This window comes from Humulus lupulus, chromosome 3 (assembly GCF_963169125.1).
Source record: "Humulus lupulus chromosome 3, drHumLupu1.1, whole genome shotgun sequence".
NCBI lineage: Eukaryota > Viridiplantae > Streptophyta > Magnoliopsida > Rosales > Cannabaceae > Humulus > Humulus lupulus.
This window is the reverse complement of record NC_084795.1, coordinates 121,378,059-121,397,180: the sequence shown is the minus strand read 5'-3', so window position 1 is coordinate 121,397,180 and position 19,122 is coordinate 121,378,059. Positions and strand designations below refer to the sequence as shown.

At 37.5% G+C, this 19,122-nt stretch overlaps 1 protein-coding gene and 1 pseudogene across 1 annotated transcript; one reads left to right on the top strand and one right to left on the bottom strand.

The window, feature by feature from the left end:
* Positions 1 to 4,741: 4,741 nt before the first annotated feature.
* On the top strand, positions 4,742 to 6,733 carry LOC133823093 (pentatricopeptide repeat-containing protein At2g02750-like; annotated as a pseudogene).
* Positions 6,692 to 9,390, bottom strand: LOC133824993 (SNF1-related protein kinase regulatory subunit gamma-1-like). Its single transcript, XM_062257999.1, is given in 8 exon segments — positions 6,692 to 7,047; positions 7,050 to 7,124; positions 7,213 to 7,295; positions 7,394 to 7,599; positions 7,685 to 7,908; positions 7,911 to 7,950; positions 8,215 to 8,657; positions 8,823 to 9,390. Coding segments are annotated over 8 exon segments (1,434 nt in total). The 5' UTR covers positions 8,992 to 9,390; the 3' UTR covers positions 6,692 to 6,853.
* Positions 9,391 to 19,122: the final 9,732 nt, after the last annotated feature.

Genomic DNA, 19,122 nt, shown 5'->3' with positions numbered 1-19,122 from the left:
TATTCAGTTCATTAATGAACATGGTCAGATCATGGAGCAAGGAGTTGAGTATGAATGGCTACCGATAAAGTGTAAAACATGTGCTGGCTTTGGGCACTCAATGGTAGAATGTAGGAAGGAGAGGAAAGTTCAGTGGGTCAGGAAAGTAACAGAGACTCAAACAGAGGAGGAGCAGGTACCTGAGGTACAGCAGGATGGCCAACTGAAAGAAGATGGGGATAAGGCTTATTCAGGGAAAAGCAAAGAGATGGTGGAACCAGAGGGGCCTTCTCTCTCAGGTGAGGAATCTAAGGTTGACAATAATGTTACAGGTTCAGTCTCTAATCCGTGGAGAACCCCAAAAAGAGTTGCTACATATGCTAAGGAGGGACAGAGATTAGATACTCATGCTCATAATGCAGGTCGTAAAGCTAAAGCTCTGAACAAGTTTGAAATTCTGCAAGAAACAGTGGTGACCAACAAGGAAGGAAGTTTGAATCCTAGTTCCTCCTATGGATAGCTACAACATCTTAAGTTGGAATATCAGGGGGCTAAATAAAGTTAATAAACAGAGCCTAGTTAGTGCTTTATGTAATAAATACAAAGTGGGAATTTGTGGTCTTTCGGAGACTAAATTGAAGGGTAGCAATGTTAGTAAATTCATGGAAAACCAGTTTCCAAACTGGGACTATCATACTAGTTCCATCATTGAAGGGCGTATCTTAGTAATGTGGAGAAGATTGTTTGTTAAAACCATTATTTTAGAGGAATCCTCTCAAGCTATTCATTGTCAGGTGAAAATGTTGGGTTTGCAGCAGGATTTTGGGGTTACATTTGTGTATGGTCTTAATTCGATTGAGGGCAGGAGATGTCTTTGGGAAGGACTTCATAGACCTTTTCATTTGCCTAAAGCCTGGATCTATCTTGGTGATTTTAATGCCCCTCTTTCAGGCAAGGACAGAGTTGGAGGCAAGGCAGTTTCAGACTCAGAGTTACATGACTCGTTAAAGTGGTTGGCTGGTGCTCAGGTAGAGCCTCTTCGGGGTATTGGCTCCTATTACACGTGGTCTAATAACCAAGAGGGTGCTACCAGGATTTATTCTAAAATTGACCATGTTTTGAGCAATGAAAAATGGCTAGATTTATTCTCTAAATCTACAGCAGTCTATAGATGGGAAGGCATATCTGACCACTGTTCTTGTCTGGTTAGTGTCCAAAACTCTGAGCAGTTGGGATCCAAACTTTTTCGCTATTATAACTACTGGGCTGAGCATAAGGATTTCAAGGAATTGGTGGTTAATAGCTGGAGAGGCCCTATTACTGCTTATGGTATGAATGCTATTTTCCTAAAGTTGTTGAGGCTTAAGCACTGTCTGAAATTTTTTAATATGGACCGTATTAGAGATCTTCAAGCTAATTATTATAAGGCCAAGGATGCTTATCAAAATGCTCAGCTGCAAGCTCAAGCTCACCCTCTTGATTCATTCTATCAAAAGGCTGAGAGGACTGCTGTAGGGGAGTATTCAGTTCAGGAGAAGTTATATTAGAGTTTTTTAACTCAAAGGAGTAAGGTAACGTGGTTAAGACAAGGAGATCTGAACACTTCATTTTTTCATGCGTTTCTTAAGAAGCGTAAGGCTGAAAATGGGATAGTTTCTTTTATGACAGAGGAAGGGCAGTTAGTTGATAACTATACAGAAGTGGTATCTCATTTCTTGGGTCATTTTAAAGCTTGTCTAGGAAGTTCTAGCTCAGCTTCAGGCAGGGTTAATTTGCAACACATTGAATTAGGTCCGAAGCTCTCAGTTGAGCAGCAAACCTTGCTTTTGAGACTTTTTTCTAAGAAGGAAATTCGGGAGGCGTTATTTAGTATTCCTAATACTAAATCCCCAGGTCCGGATGGGTATGGCTCCAGATTCTTTAAAGCTGTTTGGAGCCAGATTGGAGATGAAATTTGCTCGGCCATCTCTTACTGTTTTGAATCAGGCAAATTTCCCTCTAAGCTTCATGAAACAACCATTTCTTTGATCTCTAAGATTGCTAATCCTTCTCGGGCTGTCGATTATAGGCCAATAGCGTGCTGTTCCACTCTGTATAAATGCATGGCTAAGCTGATTTGTAAAAGGTTGGCTGCTGTCCTCCCCGTAATTGTTCATCCCAATCAAGGAGCTTTCATTCAAGGTCGATCTATTTCTCACAACATCATGATCTGTCAAGATCTTATAAAAAATTATGGGAGAGTTTCCACTTCTTCGAGGTGCGCTATTAAGATAGACTTGAGCAAAGCTTACGATACCGTAGACTGGCTATTTCTTGAAGGTTTGCTGAAAGCTTTAAAGTTTCCCATGAAGTTTATAGGCTGGGTTATGTCTTGTGTTAGGAATACCACCTATTTTCTAGTGATGAATGGCCAAGTTCAAGGCAAGTTTAAAGGGGGGAAGGGGCTGAGACAAGGTGATCCTATGTCACCTCTTTTATTTGTTCTCATCATGGAGTATTTGACTAGAAGTCTTCAATATGCAGTGATTAATTCTCCTTTTCGTTTTCATCCGATGTGCAAGAGTTTAAAGCTCATAAATTTGTGTTTTGCGGATGACTTGCTTATTTTTTGCAAGGGAACTCTTCCAGCTGTTAGGAGTGTTAAGATGGTGCTTGATGAGTTTGCCTTTGCTTCTGGTTTGAGCATTAACTCTGGTAAATCTCAGATCTTTTTCGGAGGAGTCTCTTTGGCTGATAGAAATAGAATTTCTCATGACATTAACCTTGCAGTGGGTTCATTTCCCCTAAGATACCTAGGGGTTCCTATGAGGCCTACCAAATGGAAACATACTGACTGTGAGGTGTTCATTCAGAAATTTAGATTGAAGATTCAGAATTGGGCTAGTAGACACCTATCTTTTGCTGGCCGGATTCAACTTATTAACTCTGTTCTTCTTGGGCTTCGCAACTATTGGATGTCTATCTTTCTTCTTGGGCTTCGCAACTATTGGATGTCTATCTTTGTTTTGCCCCAAAGTGTAGTCAAGGAAGTTGAAAGACTTTGTAGAGGGTTCCTTTGGGGAGTTTCTGGGCAGAGGAGTAAATTGCATCTCCCTTCTTGGCAAAAAGTTTGCCTTCCCAAATCTTATGGTGGATTGGGGTTTCGAGATGGTTCTTTGTGGAACCGGTCTGTGCTGGCCAAGTATATTTGGGCCTTATCTTTCAAGCCTGACTTATTGTGGGTTAAGTGGATTAATTCCATTTATCTGAAAGATAATAACTTTTGGAACTATGAGTTAAAGGGGGACTGTAGCTGGTATTGGAGGAAGTTGTGTCATCTGAAAAAGTATTTCAGCTATGCTGCCATTTCAGCTACTGGTATGCAGAGAAAATTCCAGTCTTCGAAGCTGTATAATAGCCTCCTGACTCAGCATAAGGATGAGTATTTTTGGACAGTTTAGAGCAGATTAATTCTCCCTAAACACAGGTTTATGCTGTGGCAAGTGATTCATTCTCAGTTACTGACTAGGGATAACCTGAACAGGCTGCATATCCCTTTGCTCTCTCTGATGTGTCCGATCTGTGATGGCTTCCAGGAGAATCATGCTCACCTGTTTTTCGAGTGTCATCTTTCTTCTCGGCTGGTTCATTTGATGTTTAACTGGTTAGGTTTTGCAGCGTGGCCTTTGGATTTTAAGGGCTGGCTGGTTTGGCTCACTAGAACTAGGAGAGGTACTAAGGCTAATATAGTAACCATGGTGTTTGCAGCAACCATTTATAGCATTTGGACAAACAGAAACAGATGTTATTTTGAAGGATACTCCTCCTCTGTTTGGAATCTGGTTCAGGATATAAAATTCACTATTAAACATAGGCTTTACTTAGTTTATAATAGATTTAATACAGCTCAAGATCAAATGTATATTCATAATCTTCTTTGTAATTAGTGACTGGTTCGGCCAGCTTTAGGCAGTTGCAGTCTCTGTAGCTGTAGTTAGTTTGTATCTGTTTAGTTCTTTTGTTCAATGAAGCTTTTATATTCTTCTTGATCAAAAAAAAAATATCTAAATAAAAAAATAAGTACAGTAAAAAAAAATAATAAAATAATTATGTAATATTAATATATAAGAAAAATTAATAAAAATGATTAAATTAACTTTAAAATCAATTAAAAAATATTATATAATAAAAAATTAATATAAAAAAATAAAAGATTAAAAATTGATCTTAAAAAACAAACAAATTTAACACAAAGAATGAAGAGAAGAATAGACGATGAACACTTCCATAAGATTGAAGAGGAGGAATGGGGAAGAAAAAACAAATTAAAGTGAAAAAATAACTGAAAAGTAATAAATATAAATTAAACGATATTAAAAAGTTGATGATATAATAAAAACAATTCATTTCTATTTTAAGTATAATTAGAAAAATGTTATGTAATATCAAACTTTTTTTAAAAAAACAAACTAATAAAAATTTACAGTAAAAAATAATAAAGAAATTACAAAAAAATTATACTTTTAGTTTTATAAAATTTAATTAATAATGAAATTATGGCTTAAACTAATATTTATACAAAAATATGAGAAACTAAATTCATAAATTTTAAAATTCTTTAAAAAAACCATAAATTAAGTTTTTTTTAAATCTTAATTTTGTAAACTTGTAAAAAAAAAGCCATAAAACACATAATTTACTTTAATTTTAAATTAATAACATTTCTCCTAAAAAGAAAAAAGACATGGGTGAATATAGTAGTTTTAACAAAATTCTTGTCATTTTGTTCATAGGTCGCACCGTACATTTATAGCCCAACCAAGAAACCTTTGTTGGAGAGTACAGTGCAAACAAATTAATTGATTGCAACTAACGAAATGAGAACTTATACCGAGTGATGCTATAGTTAAAAGGACATTGTTTCAAGGAATCATCTCCATGAAGCAACATATTTTGAAGCTGGTAGAAGATGGGTTCTATAAAGAAGCCATCTCCTTGTACTTGCAGCCCCACTCATCTTCTTTGCGCCCTCAAAAATTTACGTTCCCAACTCTCCTCAAAGTATGTGCTAAGCTCCAAAACACTCTGTTGGATAAATTTTGCATACTCATCTCATCAATACATTGTTTTTAACTAACTTTTACTTGACCATAAGCCTCACAGGATTCTATATGAAACTCTGTTTAATCGATGAGGATCTCAAGGTGTTCAATGAAATGCCTGACCGAAACTTGATATCGATGAATGCGGTGGTTTCTGGTTTGACGCAAAATGGCTATTTTAAAGAAGCATTGTCTATTGTTAGGAGCGGGAGGTATGGAGAATTTACTCCTAACTTAGTTACTATGGCTAGTTTGTTGCCAGTTTCTAAGAAAATTGCTCGTCTTTCTGGGATAATGCATTGTTGGGAGATAAAGTTGGGTGTTGAGAATGCTGTTTATGTTCAACCTTGATTTTGAAAAAAAATTTAAATGTAAAAGGATGGTTTTGGCTGGAAAGGTTTTTGAGAAGATGTCAAACAATAATCTAGTAAGCTATAATGCCTATGTTTCAGGGCTTCTACAGAGCGAGTTTCGGCTAGTGGAATTGGATGCATTTAAGAAAATGATGGAATGTTTGGAGGAGAAACCCAATCATGTTACATTGGTGTTTGTTATTTCTGCATGTGTTGGTCTTTTGTGTATTGTATTCGCTAGGCATAAAAACTGAACTGGCACTTGATGTTATGGTTAGAATCGCACTCGTTGACATGTGTTCCAAATGTGGTGTTTGGCAGCGAGCATACATTATTTTTAAGGAACTGTGTTATAACAGGAACTTAGTAACGTGGAATGTCATGATCTCTGGAATTGTGTTGAATACTTAGAGTGAGAACGCTGTTGCATTGTTCGATGAATTACCAACTGAAAAATTGGAACCTGATTTAACTATTTGGAATTCGATGATCATTGGTTTTGCATAATCAGGGAAGACAGTTGAAGCAGTTAAATACTTCAAGAGAATGCAATCAGCTAGAGTAGCATCAAATCTAAAATCTATTACAAGTATTTTATCAACTTGTTCAAATATGTCTTCCCTACTAAGTGGAAAAAAGATAAACGGAAACGCAACTAGAAACCTTATCAACATTGATAAGTTCATGGCCACTACACTTATTGACATTTACATGAAATGTGAGCTTCCTTCATGGGTGAAAAAAGTTTTTGATTGTTTTGATGTGAAATCTGTTGATCCAGCATTGTTGAATGCAATGATATATGAGTATGGAAGAAATGGAGAAAACGAGTCTGCATTTGAAATCTTTGATCAGATCCTGGAAGAAAAATTCCAACCTAGTGCAGCAACTTTCGTGAGTGTGCTTTCAGTGTGCAGTCACACCGGTCAGGTTGACTAACAGTGGAAAATATTTAGGATGATGAGTACCGAGTTTGGCCTGAAACCAAATCCAGTTCATTTTAGTTGCATGGTAGAGCTTTTGGGTCGTTCTGGCATTCTAAACGACACAAAAGTATTGATATAGAGATTATCTGAGCCTTCTGCATCTGTTTTTGCTTCTTTGTTCGATGATTGTCGAGTAAACTTAGATGCTGAACTAGGCGAAGTAATGGCTAAACATATTTTAGAATTAGAGCTCGATAACCCTATTCCATATGTGGTCTTGTCCAACATATATGCTGGGTTAGGAAGGTGGAACGATGTGGAAATGATGCTTGCATTGACGAATAGTAAAGGATACAGAAAGTTCTCTGGCTTTAGTATATTAGAAGTGAATTGACAAGAGTACACAAGTACAGATAAAAATAACTGCAAGTTCATCGTTCCATGGGCAACATACCAACTTTTGGTAATATTCAAATCCTTAAATTATTTTTTTAGTGACCAGAAATGCAAAGTTTTACTGGTTCAACATCTCTTTCATCTCGAATCCAAAGTAGTTATCAAAATGGTTGGGGGGTTCATGAGTAAAGCAAGAAATTACATCCCTGAGTGTAACAACGCCAACATTCTCGTCATCACCAGTTACCACATATATTCTATGAACCAATTTGGAAGTAAGTTAATGGATTACAGAACAAAGAGTCGAATCAAGTTAATAGCTGGCACTAATCTTCCAGTTTCTTCGGTGGCAAAGATTATGGTATTCATGAATCCCCAACAGTGAGTGTCTTAAAAAAAAGTACCAAATAAAATGAATTATTTAACAAGAAAAACCATCGAGCTAACCTTTGGTGTGAGGTTATTCCCTCGCACTACCTTCTTTATTCTTCAGCCACAAGTGAAGGCATTTAGCTACTATTTTCAAAAACTTCATTAGTTCTTCATTAATATTTTTCTCACTGTGGAAGGTGCACCACTAATAGCTCAATTTTGTAAGCCTAATTGAAATAGGGAAGAATAAATAAATCTATATTCTAATCTGCAGGAAGACAATCACAAGAGAAATCGTTTGAGCTCAGCCAAGTTTTGCGTTTCATACCTAAAGTTGGAGAAGAGATTAGGTTTCAGCAGCAAGTATCAGATGTCTCTTATGCTCAAATTCCCAACTATCTTCTTTGGCACAACTTGGAGGCCACCAATTAGATTGTCCTTCATTTGTTTGAAAGCTTCCAGAATCAGTTCATTGCTTTGGATGGTAATAACCTGACATGAAGAAAAAGATATTCATTGAAATTTTGAAACGGAATGGTTAACAAAAGGAGTACTGTAGTCACCTAGCAAGACTTACCTCATCAATAGACATGAATGGAAGTCCCATATCAGAGATAGGCAGGGTAGCAATGCAATCAAACCAGTCCCTTCCTTTGCATCCTTCAAGACCTTGAACAACGACGGACTGAGTAATATAGTTCTTAATCTCGGGTTGGCCTGGTTCAATGACGGAGACAATCCTCAACCTATACTATGATAGTAGAAGTAGGAAACTCAACATATAACTATCTTGTGCTATAGAATGAGTGGTGCCCAATGGTAGGATTTAAGTATAGATTTGACCTGAAACAGAGAAGCAAGGATATCATATAGTTAGTTCACTTCTTCAAGAAACTTGAGATTGGACCAAGTCTCCCCATTCCTATCTTTCATACCTCACTTGGTTTCTGGTCAGATAAGGTAAAACGCAGCTAAAAACATTCAAATTCTATAGAGGCAGCTTTCAGGAAAACATGTATGATGTTTCTAAAACTAGATGTATTGTGGGTAGATAAGTAGGAAAGCCAAACTACATGTAATCCTTCTTTGATACAGTTAAATTCTTACAGTGGTTGACTTGTAGGGTTCATCTTGCAGCAAGATTTTATAGAAATCATCTCCCAAGTTATCAACAGTAGTTGGAGCATCCTTGTCTGCCCCTTTATCTGCTGTGACGCCACCAATGACGGCAACACCAACTGCGGCAGCAGTTAGTCCTGCCACTGCAGCGGGACCTGGCACACACAATGCTACGGCTCCATGAGCATCAACCGCACCTGCACCAACCTCGGCTGTTGTCGCGGCGCTAGCTGATAAGGCTACTGCAACAAGTTCTGCACCTTCCAAAACCCACAAAATTAGGGCAGAGTAATCAATGATACCTAGGTATCCATCTCTCCAATCTAAACTAGCACTTGCTTGTGAGTTTTTGACAGAAGCTGATAAGATGTTGCATTCATAAAGTATCTTTACTATATCAGCAACTGATGTGTTTGCTAGAATCTCAATGACTGCCAAAAAAAAAAACTTGCCAACCATTCATGGTTCTTAATATCACTTATTCATACCTAGTTTGTGATAAAAATGGCTAAGTGACTAATTTTTGTATACACTAACTAATAATCTAATGTGTCAAGGGGTATATTTTTTTTTGTTGGAAGAGTTTCTAATGCTACCTTTTCCTCTAGTGACTATTGGGAATGAAGAAACTGGAATCCTTGCGAATGCATCTATTAAAGTCTCCTGCAGTACTCTAGGTAACTTTTTCCTGGATTGAATTTTCTCAAAATAGACATCATAGCTTAAAATTTTAGAAATTTTCTTGTTCTCTTCTATTTCAGTCATATCTAGGGATACCAAAAACTAAGAAATTTATGGTTTACCAAAAAATATTTAAACTTTTCGTCCTATTTTAACCAACTAATGAGACTAATTTTCATTGCTAAAGGTGTTTAATTCTGAGTCTTTTTACATCAATTAAAACGAAATTATGGCGATTCATGTTCAAAGTTATGTCATTATATTACAAAATTGTTACGGTTCATTTTTAATTCTAATTTTTAACATGCATATTCTTGAAATAAATTTATTCATTCATATTTTAGAGACTATCGAAGAGAATGGAAAAAAATAAAATAAAACACCATATGTGATAAAGAAGATAAGAAATCAAAGTGTAACATGTAATATACATTACATAGCCAAAAAGTAAAATGGAAGATATAGTATAGCAACTGAAGAATTGATATGTATTACCTTCAAAGTGTGTGCTTTTTAAGGATTAAGTCTGTTCTCGTTTGATATGATCGTCTTGCAAGATAGTTGAACTTGTTTTTCGAGCATGGCTCTTGGTTTTTCCATGTGTAAACACTTGCACACATCTGGATTTTGGCATGCCACTTGTACACGAAGAAGTGGTTACACTGCAGAAAGAATCGGGATGGGCTACTGATTTAATGGGCCTACTGGGCCACTCAACATTTATATGTAAATCATACCTGGCTTGGTTTGTGTTATGGTAGCTTTATTCAGGTCGTATATATGTCAAATATTTTTTTTACCTAATATTATAGGTGAATATTCAAACTAATATGTCCATGTATACAGAACTTAGTACAACATTAATATATAATAAGTCATTTAATCCTAAATGTACGAGGATGAATGATATTTATTAACTTAATGTAATAAAAGTATACCGATCCTTAATTAGTTTCTCACAAAAAAAATCCTTAATGATTAATGTTTGAACTACAAAAGAAAGCAGCAATACAAAAAAATTTCATGACCTGGTGGCTGGTGCAAGTGTTATGTGTTGTATTGTTTAATAGTATATGGCTATATGTAAATTACCCAATGTTATATTATTTTAAATAATATAATGTTAGATTAAATAATGTGACATAATGTGATTTGTCACACCTTGTAACATATTATAGAGAGTCACAAAATTGGACACATGTATATGCCCAAATGTGACATATTTTGAAGCTACAAAATCAGTTACAAATTTACAACTCTCAAATATTACCCAATAATATGTAGATTTGTTATTACACATTTTGATTTGAATTTCTAAAAGAATAAGAGATATGGCTGTTAGAGATATGATTTTAACTCCCATAATGTATATGAAAGTTACAAAATCAAGTGAGAATAAATTTGGAATGTGTTTGGAAAAGTTTGGAAAATTGGTAGCTGAAAAAACGTTATGGGCCACGACCAATGTTTTTCAGGCCGCGGCCAGAGTGGCTGACAACATTTTTCAAATTTGGTTTTATCCAATTTTGAACATTTCCAACAGTCAAGTAACTCTCAAATCTCTATTTTAATTCCATAAACATCCAATTCATCATTGGTAACAACCATAGAGGTTAGTAGAATTTGAAATACAAAGGGTGTCTCAAAACTCTATAAATAGGAGCCTAATGCTCACTTGTATGATACACCATTTTCTATCCACAAAACACTTGGCTAGAAAATACACCATAGAGGCTTGATAATTTCAGAGAGCTATTTCCTTGAGAGATCCCTTAGTGCTTAGAGAATAGGGGGAAATAAGCTTTTGGACAAAAATCTTAAACCTTGTTCAAGTTGGTGATCCCCACTACTTTACACTTTGGTTGTGTGAGAGTTTGTGTTATTTTTATTGTTATTTTCATTCTTTTTTGATATTGTTGGTCTTATTTACTTGTATTATTATTGTTTTGAGTTTGTGATATTCCTCTTCTAAATCTTTCTATTTATTTGTATTTTGAGCAATAGAGTTGTAGCACTTGTTTAAATATTACCTTGTCTATTGTATTTTTTTTGCATAGAGTTGTATTTTGGTTTTACCATTTCCATTGAGCAATATAATATAGTCTATAACAATCTAAATCATAGTTTCCTTTTCAATGGAAGGAGAAACCATAGAGATCTTGTGAGGATCCAACTTTGAAAAGATGGTAAGATAAGGTAATGTTCTTCTTTAGTTTTCTTAGAAGATTTAATGACTTTCATATAGTGATAGAAATGAGAAGAAGAAAATTTTATAAATGAAATTCATTGTTTTCTAACATTCTTTGTTTTTGCAAATATAGTGGTTAGATTAGAAGATAATTCAACATCTTGAGTTGCTGCTATATGTGATTAATTAACATATTGTGTAAATAATCTAGTAGATTATTGGGTAATATGCTAGCATGTTATATAATTATCTTATTATGTGATAATGAGAATTTATTAGAATGACAATTTTATGACTTTTATATGACATATATAAATATATTGATTTTGTGAATCAATAGAAATGTGAAATCATACGTGTATGATATTTGTAATTTATGTTTACATATTAATAAAGAGCCATGTTAGTATGATATAAGTCATATGTGTTGACAATTATGTGAAGTTATATTGAAATATAATTATGCAAATATTTGTGAGATGTTAGTAGGTTTTGTCCTATATTATTGTTAGTATGTGATTTGTGAATAAAAGAATTATTTGAGAATTAAAAATTTTCTCATTTAATAGATGAGCATCTCATTTTATGAGATAAGAAAAGATGAACCTAAGGGGGTTACATCTTTTAATGGTTGTGTCTTGCTATTGCAAGAAAAATGGATCAAGGTGGATTAAAAATTTGTGGGATGACATATTGACTCAATAAACTTGAAGTCTAGAGTGTGGTCAAATGAAATATATTCGAGAATTATTTAGTTTCAATAATTCTTAAATATTCAATGTCTCAATGATGAGACATTGTAAAATCAGAGAATCAATTTTGAATCTTTACACTAATAATGAACAGATTAAAGAGAATTTTATTCATTTTGGTTAAAGATGATGATATGTTTAAATTAATCTCAAATAAGAGAATTTTAAACTAAAACATAAGAAATTAAAGTGTTTAAATAAATTAATGAGGGTTTATTTTCTTTGATTTAAAGTGTTTAAAAAATTGACATCTTCAAATTGATTTTGATGAAAAAATCAATGGATGTAAAATTGGTGTTTTCAAAAGAATCTCAAAGAGACTCTTAAGAAATACACAAAAGTTGTTTAAGTGGTTTTGAGATTATTTGGACAACTAAAAGTGAAAATTAGTGATTATTTGTTTGAGAAATTTTCACATGACATTTGTGTTCACATATTTTATTTTGTGAAATATATATAAGAAAGCAACCAAGTGAAAGTTACCTTCAAAGAAGTCTGTCTTGCTTTTGTAAGCAAATGACTCAAAATAAACTAACAATGAGGTTTTGTTTATTTTGATCTATTGTGAGCTTATCATGTGGCTTGAGGACTCATGATGAACTTTGAGAATTATAAGTCTAAATTTATCTTGGAGGATAAAAGACTTAATAGAAATGAAGAGATTTCTATTTTAAAGTGATATTTTATTATCACTATGTGAGAAATGTGGGGGTGATGCTCCAAAGTTAATGAATTTGTTTTGTTGATAATAATTGATTAATTTTGTCATTCTATCAAATAGGTGATTTGGAATTCTACATTCTAAATCACTTTGACTATATGTGTATAGAATGGATAAATCTAGACATGCTTGATATCTAAAGTTATTGTTTGTAATATTTTGATTCAAGAAGGAATCAACTTAAAACATAAAGGAGAATTTTAGAAACAAAGAGGTTTCTAGAATTAATATTCAAGGAAAATGTTTATCTTGGATATTGAAGTATAAAATAGTGGAGGTGTTGACTATGGTCAAACTCACTATTTTAAAAGGGGTAACTATTTTAATCAAACTATAACTAGCAATAAAATTTGAATAAAATAATGAGAGTGTTTAAGTATGCATACATGAGAAAAGAAATGACTCAAATAGAATTATTTCTACATCTCAAGGGGTGGGACTTAGACTCCCTAAAGAGATTCATGATTGATGGTAACCTATCTTAATACTAGTAACCAAACTAGTATTAGGTTCAATAGGTAATAACAAGTCAATCAAATGAATAATAGTAGTACTCAAATTTTGTCCCATCTGAGATATGAGTACTAGTGTTGTAACGACCCAAATTTGCTAATAAGGCTTAGGGGCCTTGATTAGCATGCTGGGAGGGCATAAATGGGATTAGAGTAGATATTGTTGACTTAAATGTGTGAATATGTGATTAATGTTGATTATATGATAGTTGATGATATTATGTGATAATATGAAATAAATATGTGATATATGTGAGAACCACATTATTATGTGGGCAGGTTCACAGAGCACGACTTGAGACGATCCTAGGGTCAGATAGTGGGAAAAGTCACAATGGAATTTAAGATATGACTTTGGGCAAGTCAGGGGTATTTTAGGTATCGGGTAGTGATTTGGACTATCGAGTTATGAAAATAAATATATGGAGATATATCTGAGGTTAGGATGTCTAGGCGGGAATACTGGGGGATTTTACCGTTTTGGCTTCGGGGACGGTTCCGGCACCCCGAGCCTTGGGATTGACTTAGCAATAAGATAGACTTAAGGAAACTTTTGGAAGAACGATAAACCGACTAAAACTCTTTACCTCAGTTCTCTCTCACTCTCAAGGAAAACAAAGGGAAGGAAAACACAGAAAACTTAAGGGAATCAAGCTGGAATTTCTGAGGATTGAGGTGGGGATTTGGAGGCTTAGCTCAGGGATTAATCAAGAACTGAGTTAGGGTTAAGGTAAGCAATTTAATCTTCTCTTCTGTGGTTGGAAATTCTAGGTTTTGGTTAAGTTTTGAGGCAAGCATGGTTTTGATGTTTTAAGGCAGAATTGAGGAGGAAACTTGGGGACTTAGCTTGGCTTTGGCTTGGTGAAGTGGTTCAGCAGAGGAGGTAAGTTTCAACTCATGGTTTAGAAGTTTTAAATTTGATTTGAATGACTGGTTTGAGTGTTTATAGCTCTTGAGTTTCAAAAATTGAAAAGAGAAGATTAGTGTGTGTTAGACTGTGTTTTCTGTGGAATTATGTTGTTTAAGTCATGCTAAAGGAGTTGGGATTAATTGGTTATGAGTTGGGGAGCTTTGGGATGGTTTAAGGTGAGGTTTCAAGCTTAGGAATGATGGGTTTTCTGGGCACGAAGGGGAGGGCCGCGACTCTGTTCTAAAGCGCTGCGGCCCTAGGATGAAAAAGGGCCAAGGAGGCTCGGCCATGGGAGGGCGCCGCGGCGAGTGTTTTGTTCAGGATGGGCGTGGTTCTGTTTTGAGGCTAGGGCCGCAGCTAAGCTTCAAGGGCCGCAGCCCTTGGGTGTGCACATGGGTTTTTGAGGGTTTTAGGCACAGGAAAGTAGTCTAGTGTGCTCGGGATTGATTTGACCACCATGCTTGGTGGAATTCGGATTCCCGGGAGTTAGTTTTATAACTAGAAACCTATATTCGAGTATTAATGGAACCCTATGCTTTGGTTGTGACTTGGTGATGATAAAGGCTTAGGCTCGGGAGCGGATTGTGCTTGAGGGGCGTGGCTCATAATCAATAACCGTACAAACTAAAGGTAAGAAAACTGCACCTGGTTGAATATATGTGTGTCGGGACTAAGGGCTCCCTATTGTAAACGCTTGAAACGATGGTATTATGCCATGCAAGCCATTTAGTGAACCAAGGGCCTAAGGGTGCCAAGGGTTTCACTAGCGCACAGGGCGCGGCTCGGCCACTGGTAGCCGAGGACAACTTATTATGCACTGAGCTCGGTTTAAGCGGGCCGGAGTCAGTGGGTTAAACAGAGGGTGCGGCCTAAGTCGTTGGCCCTGAATATTATGTGATATGAGTGTAATATGTGATTGACTATATCTTGAATCTAAATGTACGTGCTGAATATCTGTTGTGGATTATTTGATGGGAATACATACATAATGATTTAACTGTCTGTTATCATTGATTGAATTGTATAGGATGTTTTCTTGCTGGGCCTAGGCTCACGGTTGCTACGTGGTGCAGGTAAAGGCAAGGGCAAGTTAGATCAGCCTTGATTGGAGAGCTCAGCGAGTGGAATGTACATAGCCAGTTGCCCGGCCGCCACGGTTGAGGTTTAGGCAGGGACGCGAGACTTGGAAACTGTCTGTGTTTGCCTTAATATGGCTAGTGATTACTCATGTACTTTTGGGAGTCTGTAAACTTATTTTAACTCTGTTTTCTTATGGGATCCCGTGTTTATAATAGTTTAATTATATTAAATGAGTCTTTTGAGACCAAAACCTTTTTAACCCTAGCTCTTACATGTTTAGTGACACGTTTTTAAAATAATGACTTGATTAGCGAGTCTTGTACCTTTATAAGTACACAGTGTAACGGTCTTGGCTATCTAGTGCGTTACAAGTGTGTTACCAAAATGATGGTTAAAACCGGAAGGTTTTTTTAATAGAACTCAGTCTTGAAAAGACAAGTATTTTAGGGTAACAAAATGCTATAAGAGTTCTGCCTATAGGACCTAGGGGTGGTGTCGCACCTCATGAGAATTAGGAGTCATTCTCAAGAAAAGTCTATGTATGGAATGTGCACATGGCCATTAACGGTGCAAAAGTGAGACACTGAGGTCTCAAGTGATCATAGCAAAGGTGTGTGTGTTATGACCAGTTTGTTATCAAGGGATAGATGTTCAATGCTTCGACAACCAAAATTTCAACAAACTTTGTGGTAATTATACTATGGTAAAATTCAAGTTGAAAGACATTTTACTTTATGCACCAATGCAAATGTGTTCTATAGAGAGTGATTATTTAATCAAGTGGGAGAATATTATATTTTAATATAATTTTTTGATTGATTAAATAAGTGTTACAAAAAGTGATTATTTAATCTAAGTAGGGGAATGTTATATTATTTTAAATAATATAATGTTAGATTAAATAATGTGACATAATGTGATTTGTCACACCTTGTAACATATTATTGAGAGTCACAAAATTGGACACATGTATGTGCACAAATGTGACATATTTTAGAGTTATAAAATCAGTTACAAATTTGTAACTCCCAAATGTTACCCAATAATTTGTAGATTTGATATTACACATTTTGATTTGAATTTATTTAACCCATAAGAGATATGACTGTTAGAGATGTGATTTTAACTCCCATAATGTGTATGGAAGTTACAAAATCAAGTTGGAAAGAATTTGGAATGTTTTGGAAAAGTTTGGAAAATTGGTAGCTGAAAAAATGTTGTGGGCCGCGGCCAATGTTTTTCAAGTCGCGGCCAGAGTGGCTGACAACATTTTCCAAATTCGGTTTTATCCAATTTTGAATGTTTCCAACAGCCAAGTTGTTATCCAAAAAATTAGCATTGGTGACGTGGCGAGTGATCCCTGGACACGTGGCTGACACCTGGAAACGTTCTGCTAGAGTATTGACCAGAAGACACATTAGAAGCAATACGAACCTGTCGTACCTGCGACTAATCTGGTCGATAGTTCCGCATACAAGGCAACATTAATGGGAAGATCTTTGTGAATCCCGAATTTATCTCACACAATCTCCTGGGTATCCGATTATTCAGGAAAGAATATCTGTAACAATCTTTTGTAATCCCCCTTGAGCCTATAAATAGCAAGAGATAGCTCAAGGGAGGGGATTTTGAGCTTTTGAATCGTTAGAGATTATAGTAATTCTCCTAGCAATACTGTTTTGTTCTTCAGAGATCAGTGAAACTCATTGAACCCTAGTTCTTTGATCACTCTTCTCATTTTTATATCAATATCAGTCTAAGTGGACGTAGGTCATTACCAGATCCTGGGGCCGAACCACTATAAAATATCGTGTCTTATTTACTTTTGTCATTACGTTCTTCCTCATACATTCATTCATATCAAGCATATTCTGACTCCGTGTCAGCTGGCCAAATCTTGGGTCAACATTCTAGTGCTTTCATTGAGAGCTTGATTTATCATTGTTGAGAAAACTAATGGCGAAAGCTGGAAAGAAAACTGGGCAGGCGGCCGCCGCTGCACCGTCAAACCCGCCACCTCCTCCTCCTCCTGCAAGCATGGCAGAGGATGAGACACAACTGGACTTTGAGGAGGAGGAAATGGATGATGCAACGTTGAAGAGTACCCTGGGCGCATTGCAGGAAGAACTGGCTAGTCTGAGGGCCAGTCAGGAGACTGTCGCTGAAGTTATGGCGTGACAGCAGCAGGAGATTGAACGGCAGCACGCGGAATTGAGCGAAAGGCAGGCAGAGGTGGACCGCCGCCAGAACGAAGCCATGGCAGCCCTCGAAGCAGCCTTGCTATTGGCTAGAAATCAGGCTGCACCTTCCTCGCAGCCTGACCAACCTGTGAATGGGCCGCCCCAGAGGGGTCCTAATCCAAGCCCACCGATCCAGCCTTCGAGTCCGCAAAGGCTCGAGCAGCCTCAGATGCCCCATGACGATGTCCCACTGGAGCCTGAGGCACAGCCACCATCCCAAGCTGCTCGGGGTAATCCCCCGCAACAGAGGCAGAATAGGGCCGAGCATCAGCCTCGCAACCCTAGACGCCGTAGGGATGATGGGCCGAACCTACCGAATAGAGGTCATTACCCTCCTGGCCACAGGAGGGACTCAGAGTTAGGCTCTGCGGTCCGGGGTCCCCCACGGCAGGACGATGCACGAGGACACCACGACCAGCGCAGGCGACCCTCTAACGCTCGGGACGGTTCAGTCAGGAACGGAAATCGAGGGAACAGTCGATCTCACCATAGCCAGTCAAGGTTCAGAGATGGCCACGGATATAATGAGGCCGACTCAGGCAAAGGAAATGCTGGTGGGAGGAATGAAGAAAGAGGTAAAGGCAGAAGCTAGGTACCTCAAGATGACCAACCAAATAGACAGGATGCTGGGGGGCAGCCCAGACAAAAGAATGTCTTCGACCGGCTCGGGGGTAGCGAGCAGCGGAGAAGAGAAGAGGACCTGAGAGAAGTACTCAATGATCGCCGTGAGAGGCACGGCGAGAACGTCCCCCTGGCAACAGAGGCCACAGCGATTCCTACCGCTGTGCGGACCCAGATAGACGCCCTCAACCAGGCAGTGCAGCAGCTGGTCGGGGGAAGGACTTCCTACATCGACCACGATAGGAGGAAAGGCACTCCTTTCGTGCAAAGGATAGCTAACGCCGAAACCCCCAGCAAATTCAAGATGCCTACACTCCCAAACTTTGACGGATATGGAGACCCAGTCTCGCATGTCAATAAGTTTGAAATTCAAATGGACATCCAGAAAGTGTCCGAAGACGCTCGGTGCAGGATCTTCCCTGCAACACTTTCTGAAGCTACGCAGGAGTGGTTCTTCAAGTTCCCTCCCACAAGAATTTTTTCCTGGGAAATGTTCGTACGGGAGTTCTACGGACAGTTCTATGCTGGTCGTGTGCACCCAACCGAAGCAAACCAGCTAGTCGAAATCCGCCAGCAGGATGGGGAGTCAGTAAAGGATTACGTCCAGCGCTTTATGCGAGCGGCGGCTGGAGCAAAAACAGTGGGAGACGAAGGCAAGATTATGGCCATTACCGCGGGGGTTAAACGTTGCTCTCCCCTCTGGAAAAGTCTCCGAAAAGAAGGAGTAAGAACTACCAAAGAATTTTTAGACCGAGCTGACCGCTACATCAAGCTCGAAGAAGCCATTGCTGATGATGGAAAGCCCTCGAACAAGGGTAAGAAGGATGCCGAACCCGCCAAAGCCGCCAATGGTTCCAAACCTAATGGCAACGGCAAAGGAAACGGGAACAACAACGGTAATGGCAAGAATGGTGGAAAACGGCCGTATAACGAGCCTTCCACCTCCGACAACAAACGAGCCAAGGGTAATCGTTATGAGCCTCGGTTCACTAACTACACTGCCCTCGTTGAGTCTCGGGGAGAGGTTTACCAGGCCACAAGTTCCAGTGTGCCTTACAAGAAACCTGGACCCATTCGAAAGGACATTTCGAAAAGAGACACCACCAAGTTCTGTCGTTACCATAATGACTACGGACATGACACTAATGAATGCAACCAGTTAAAAGACGAAATCGAGTTCCTTATTAGACA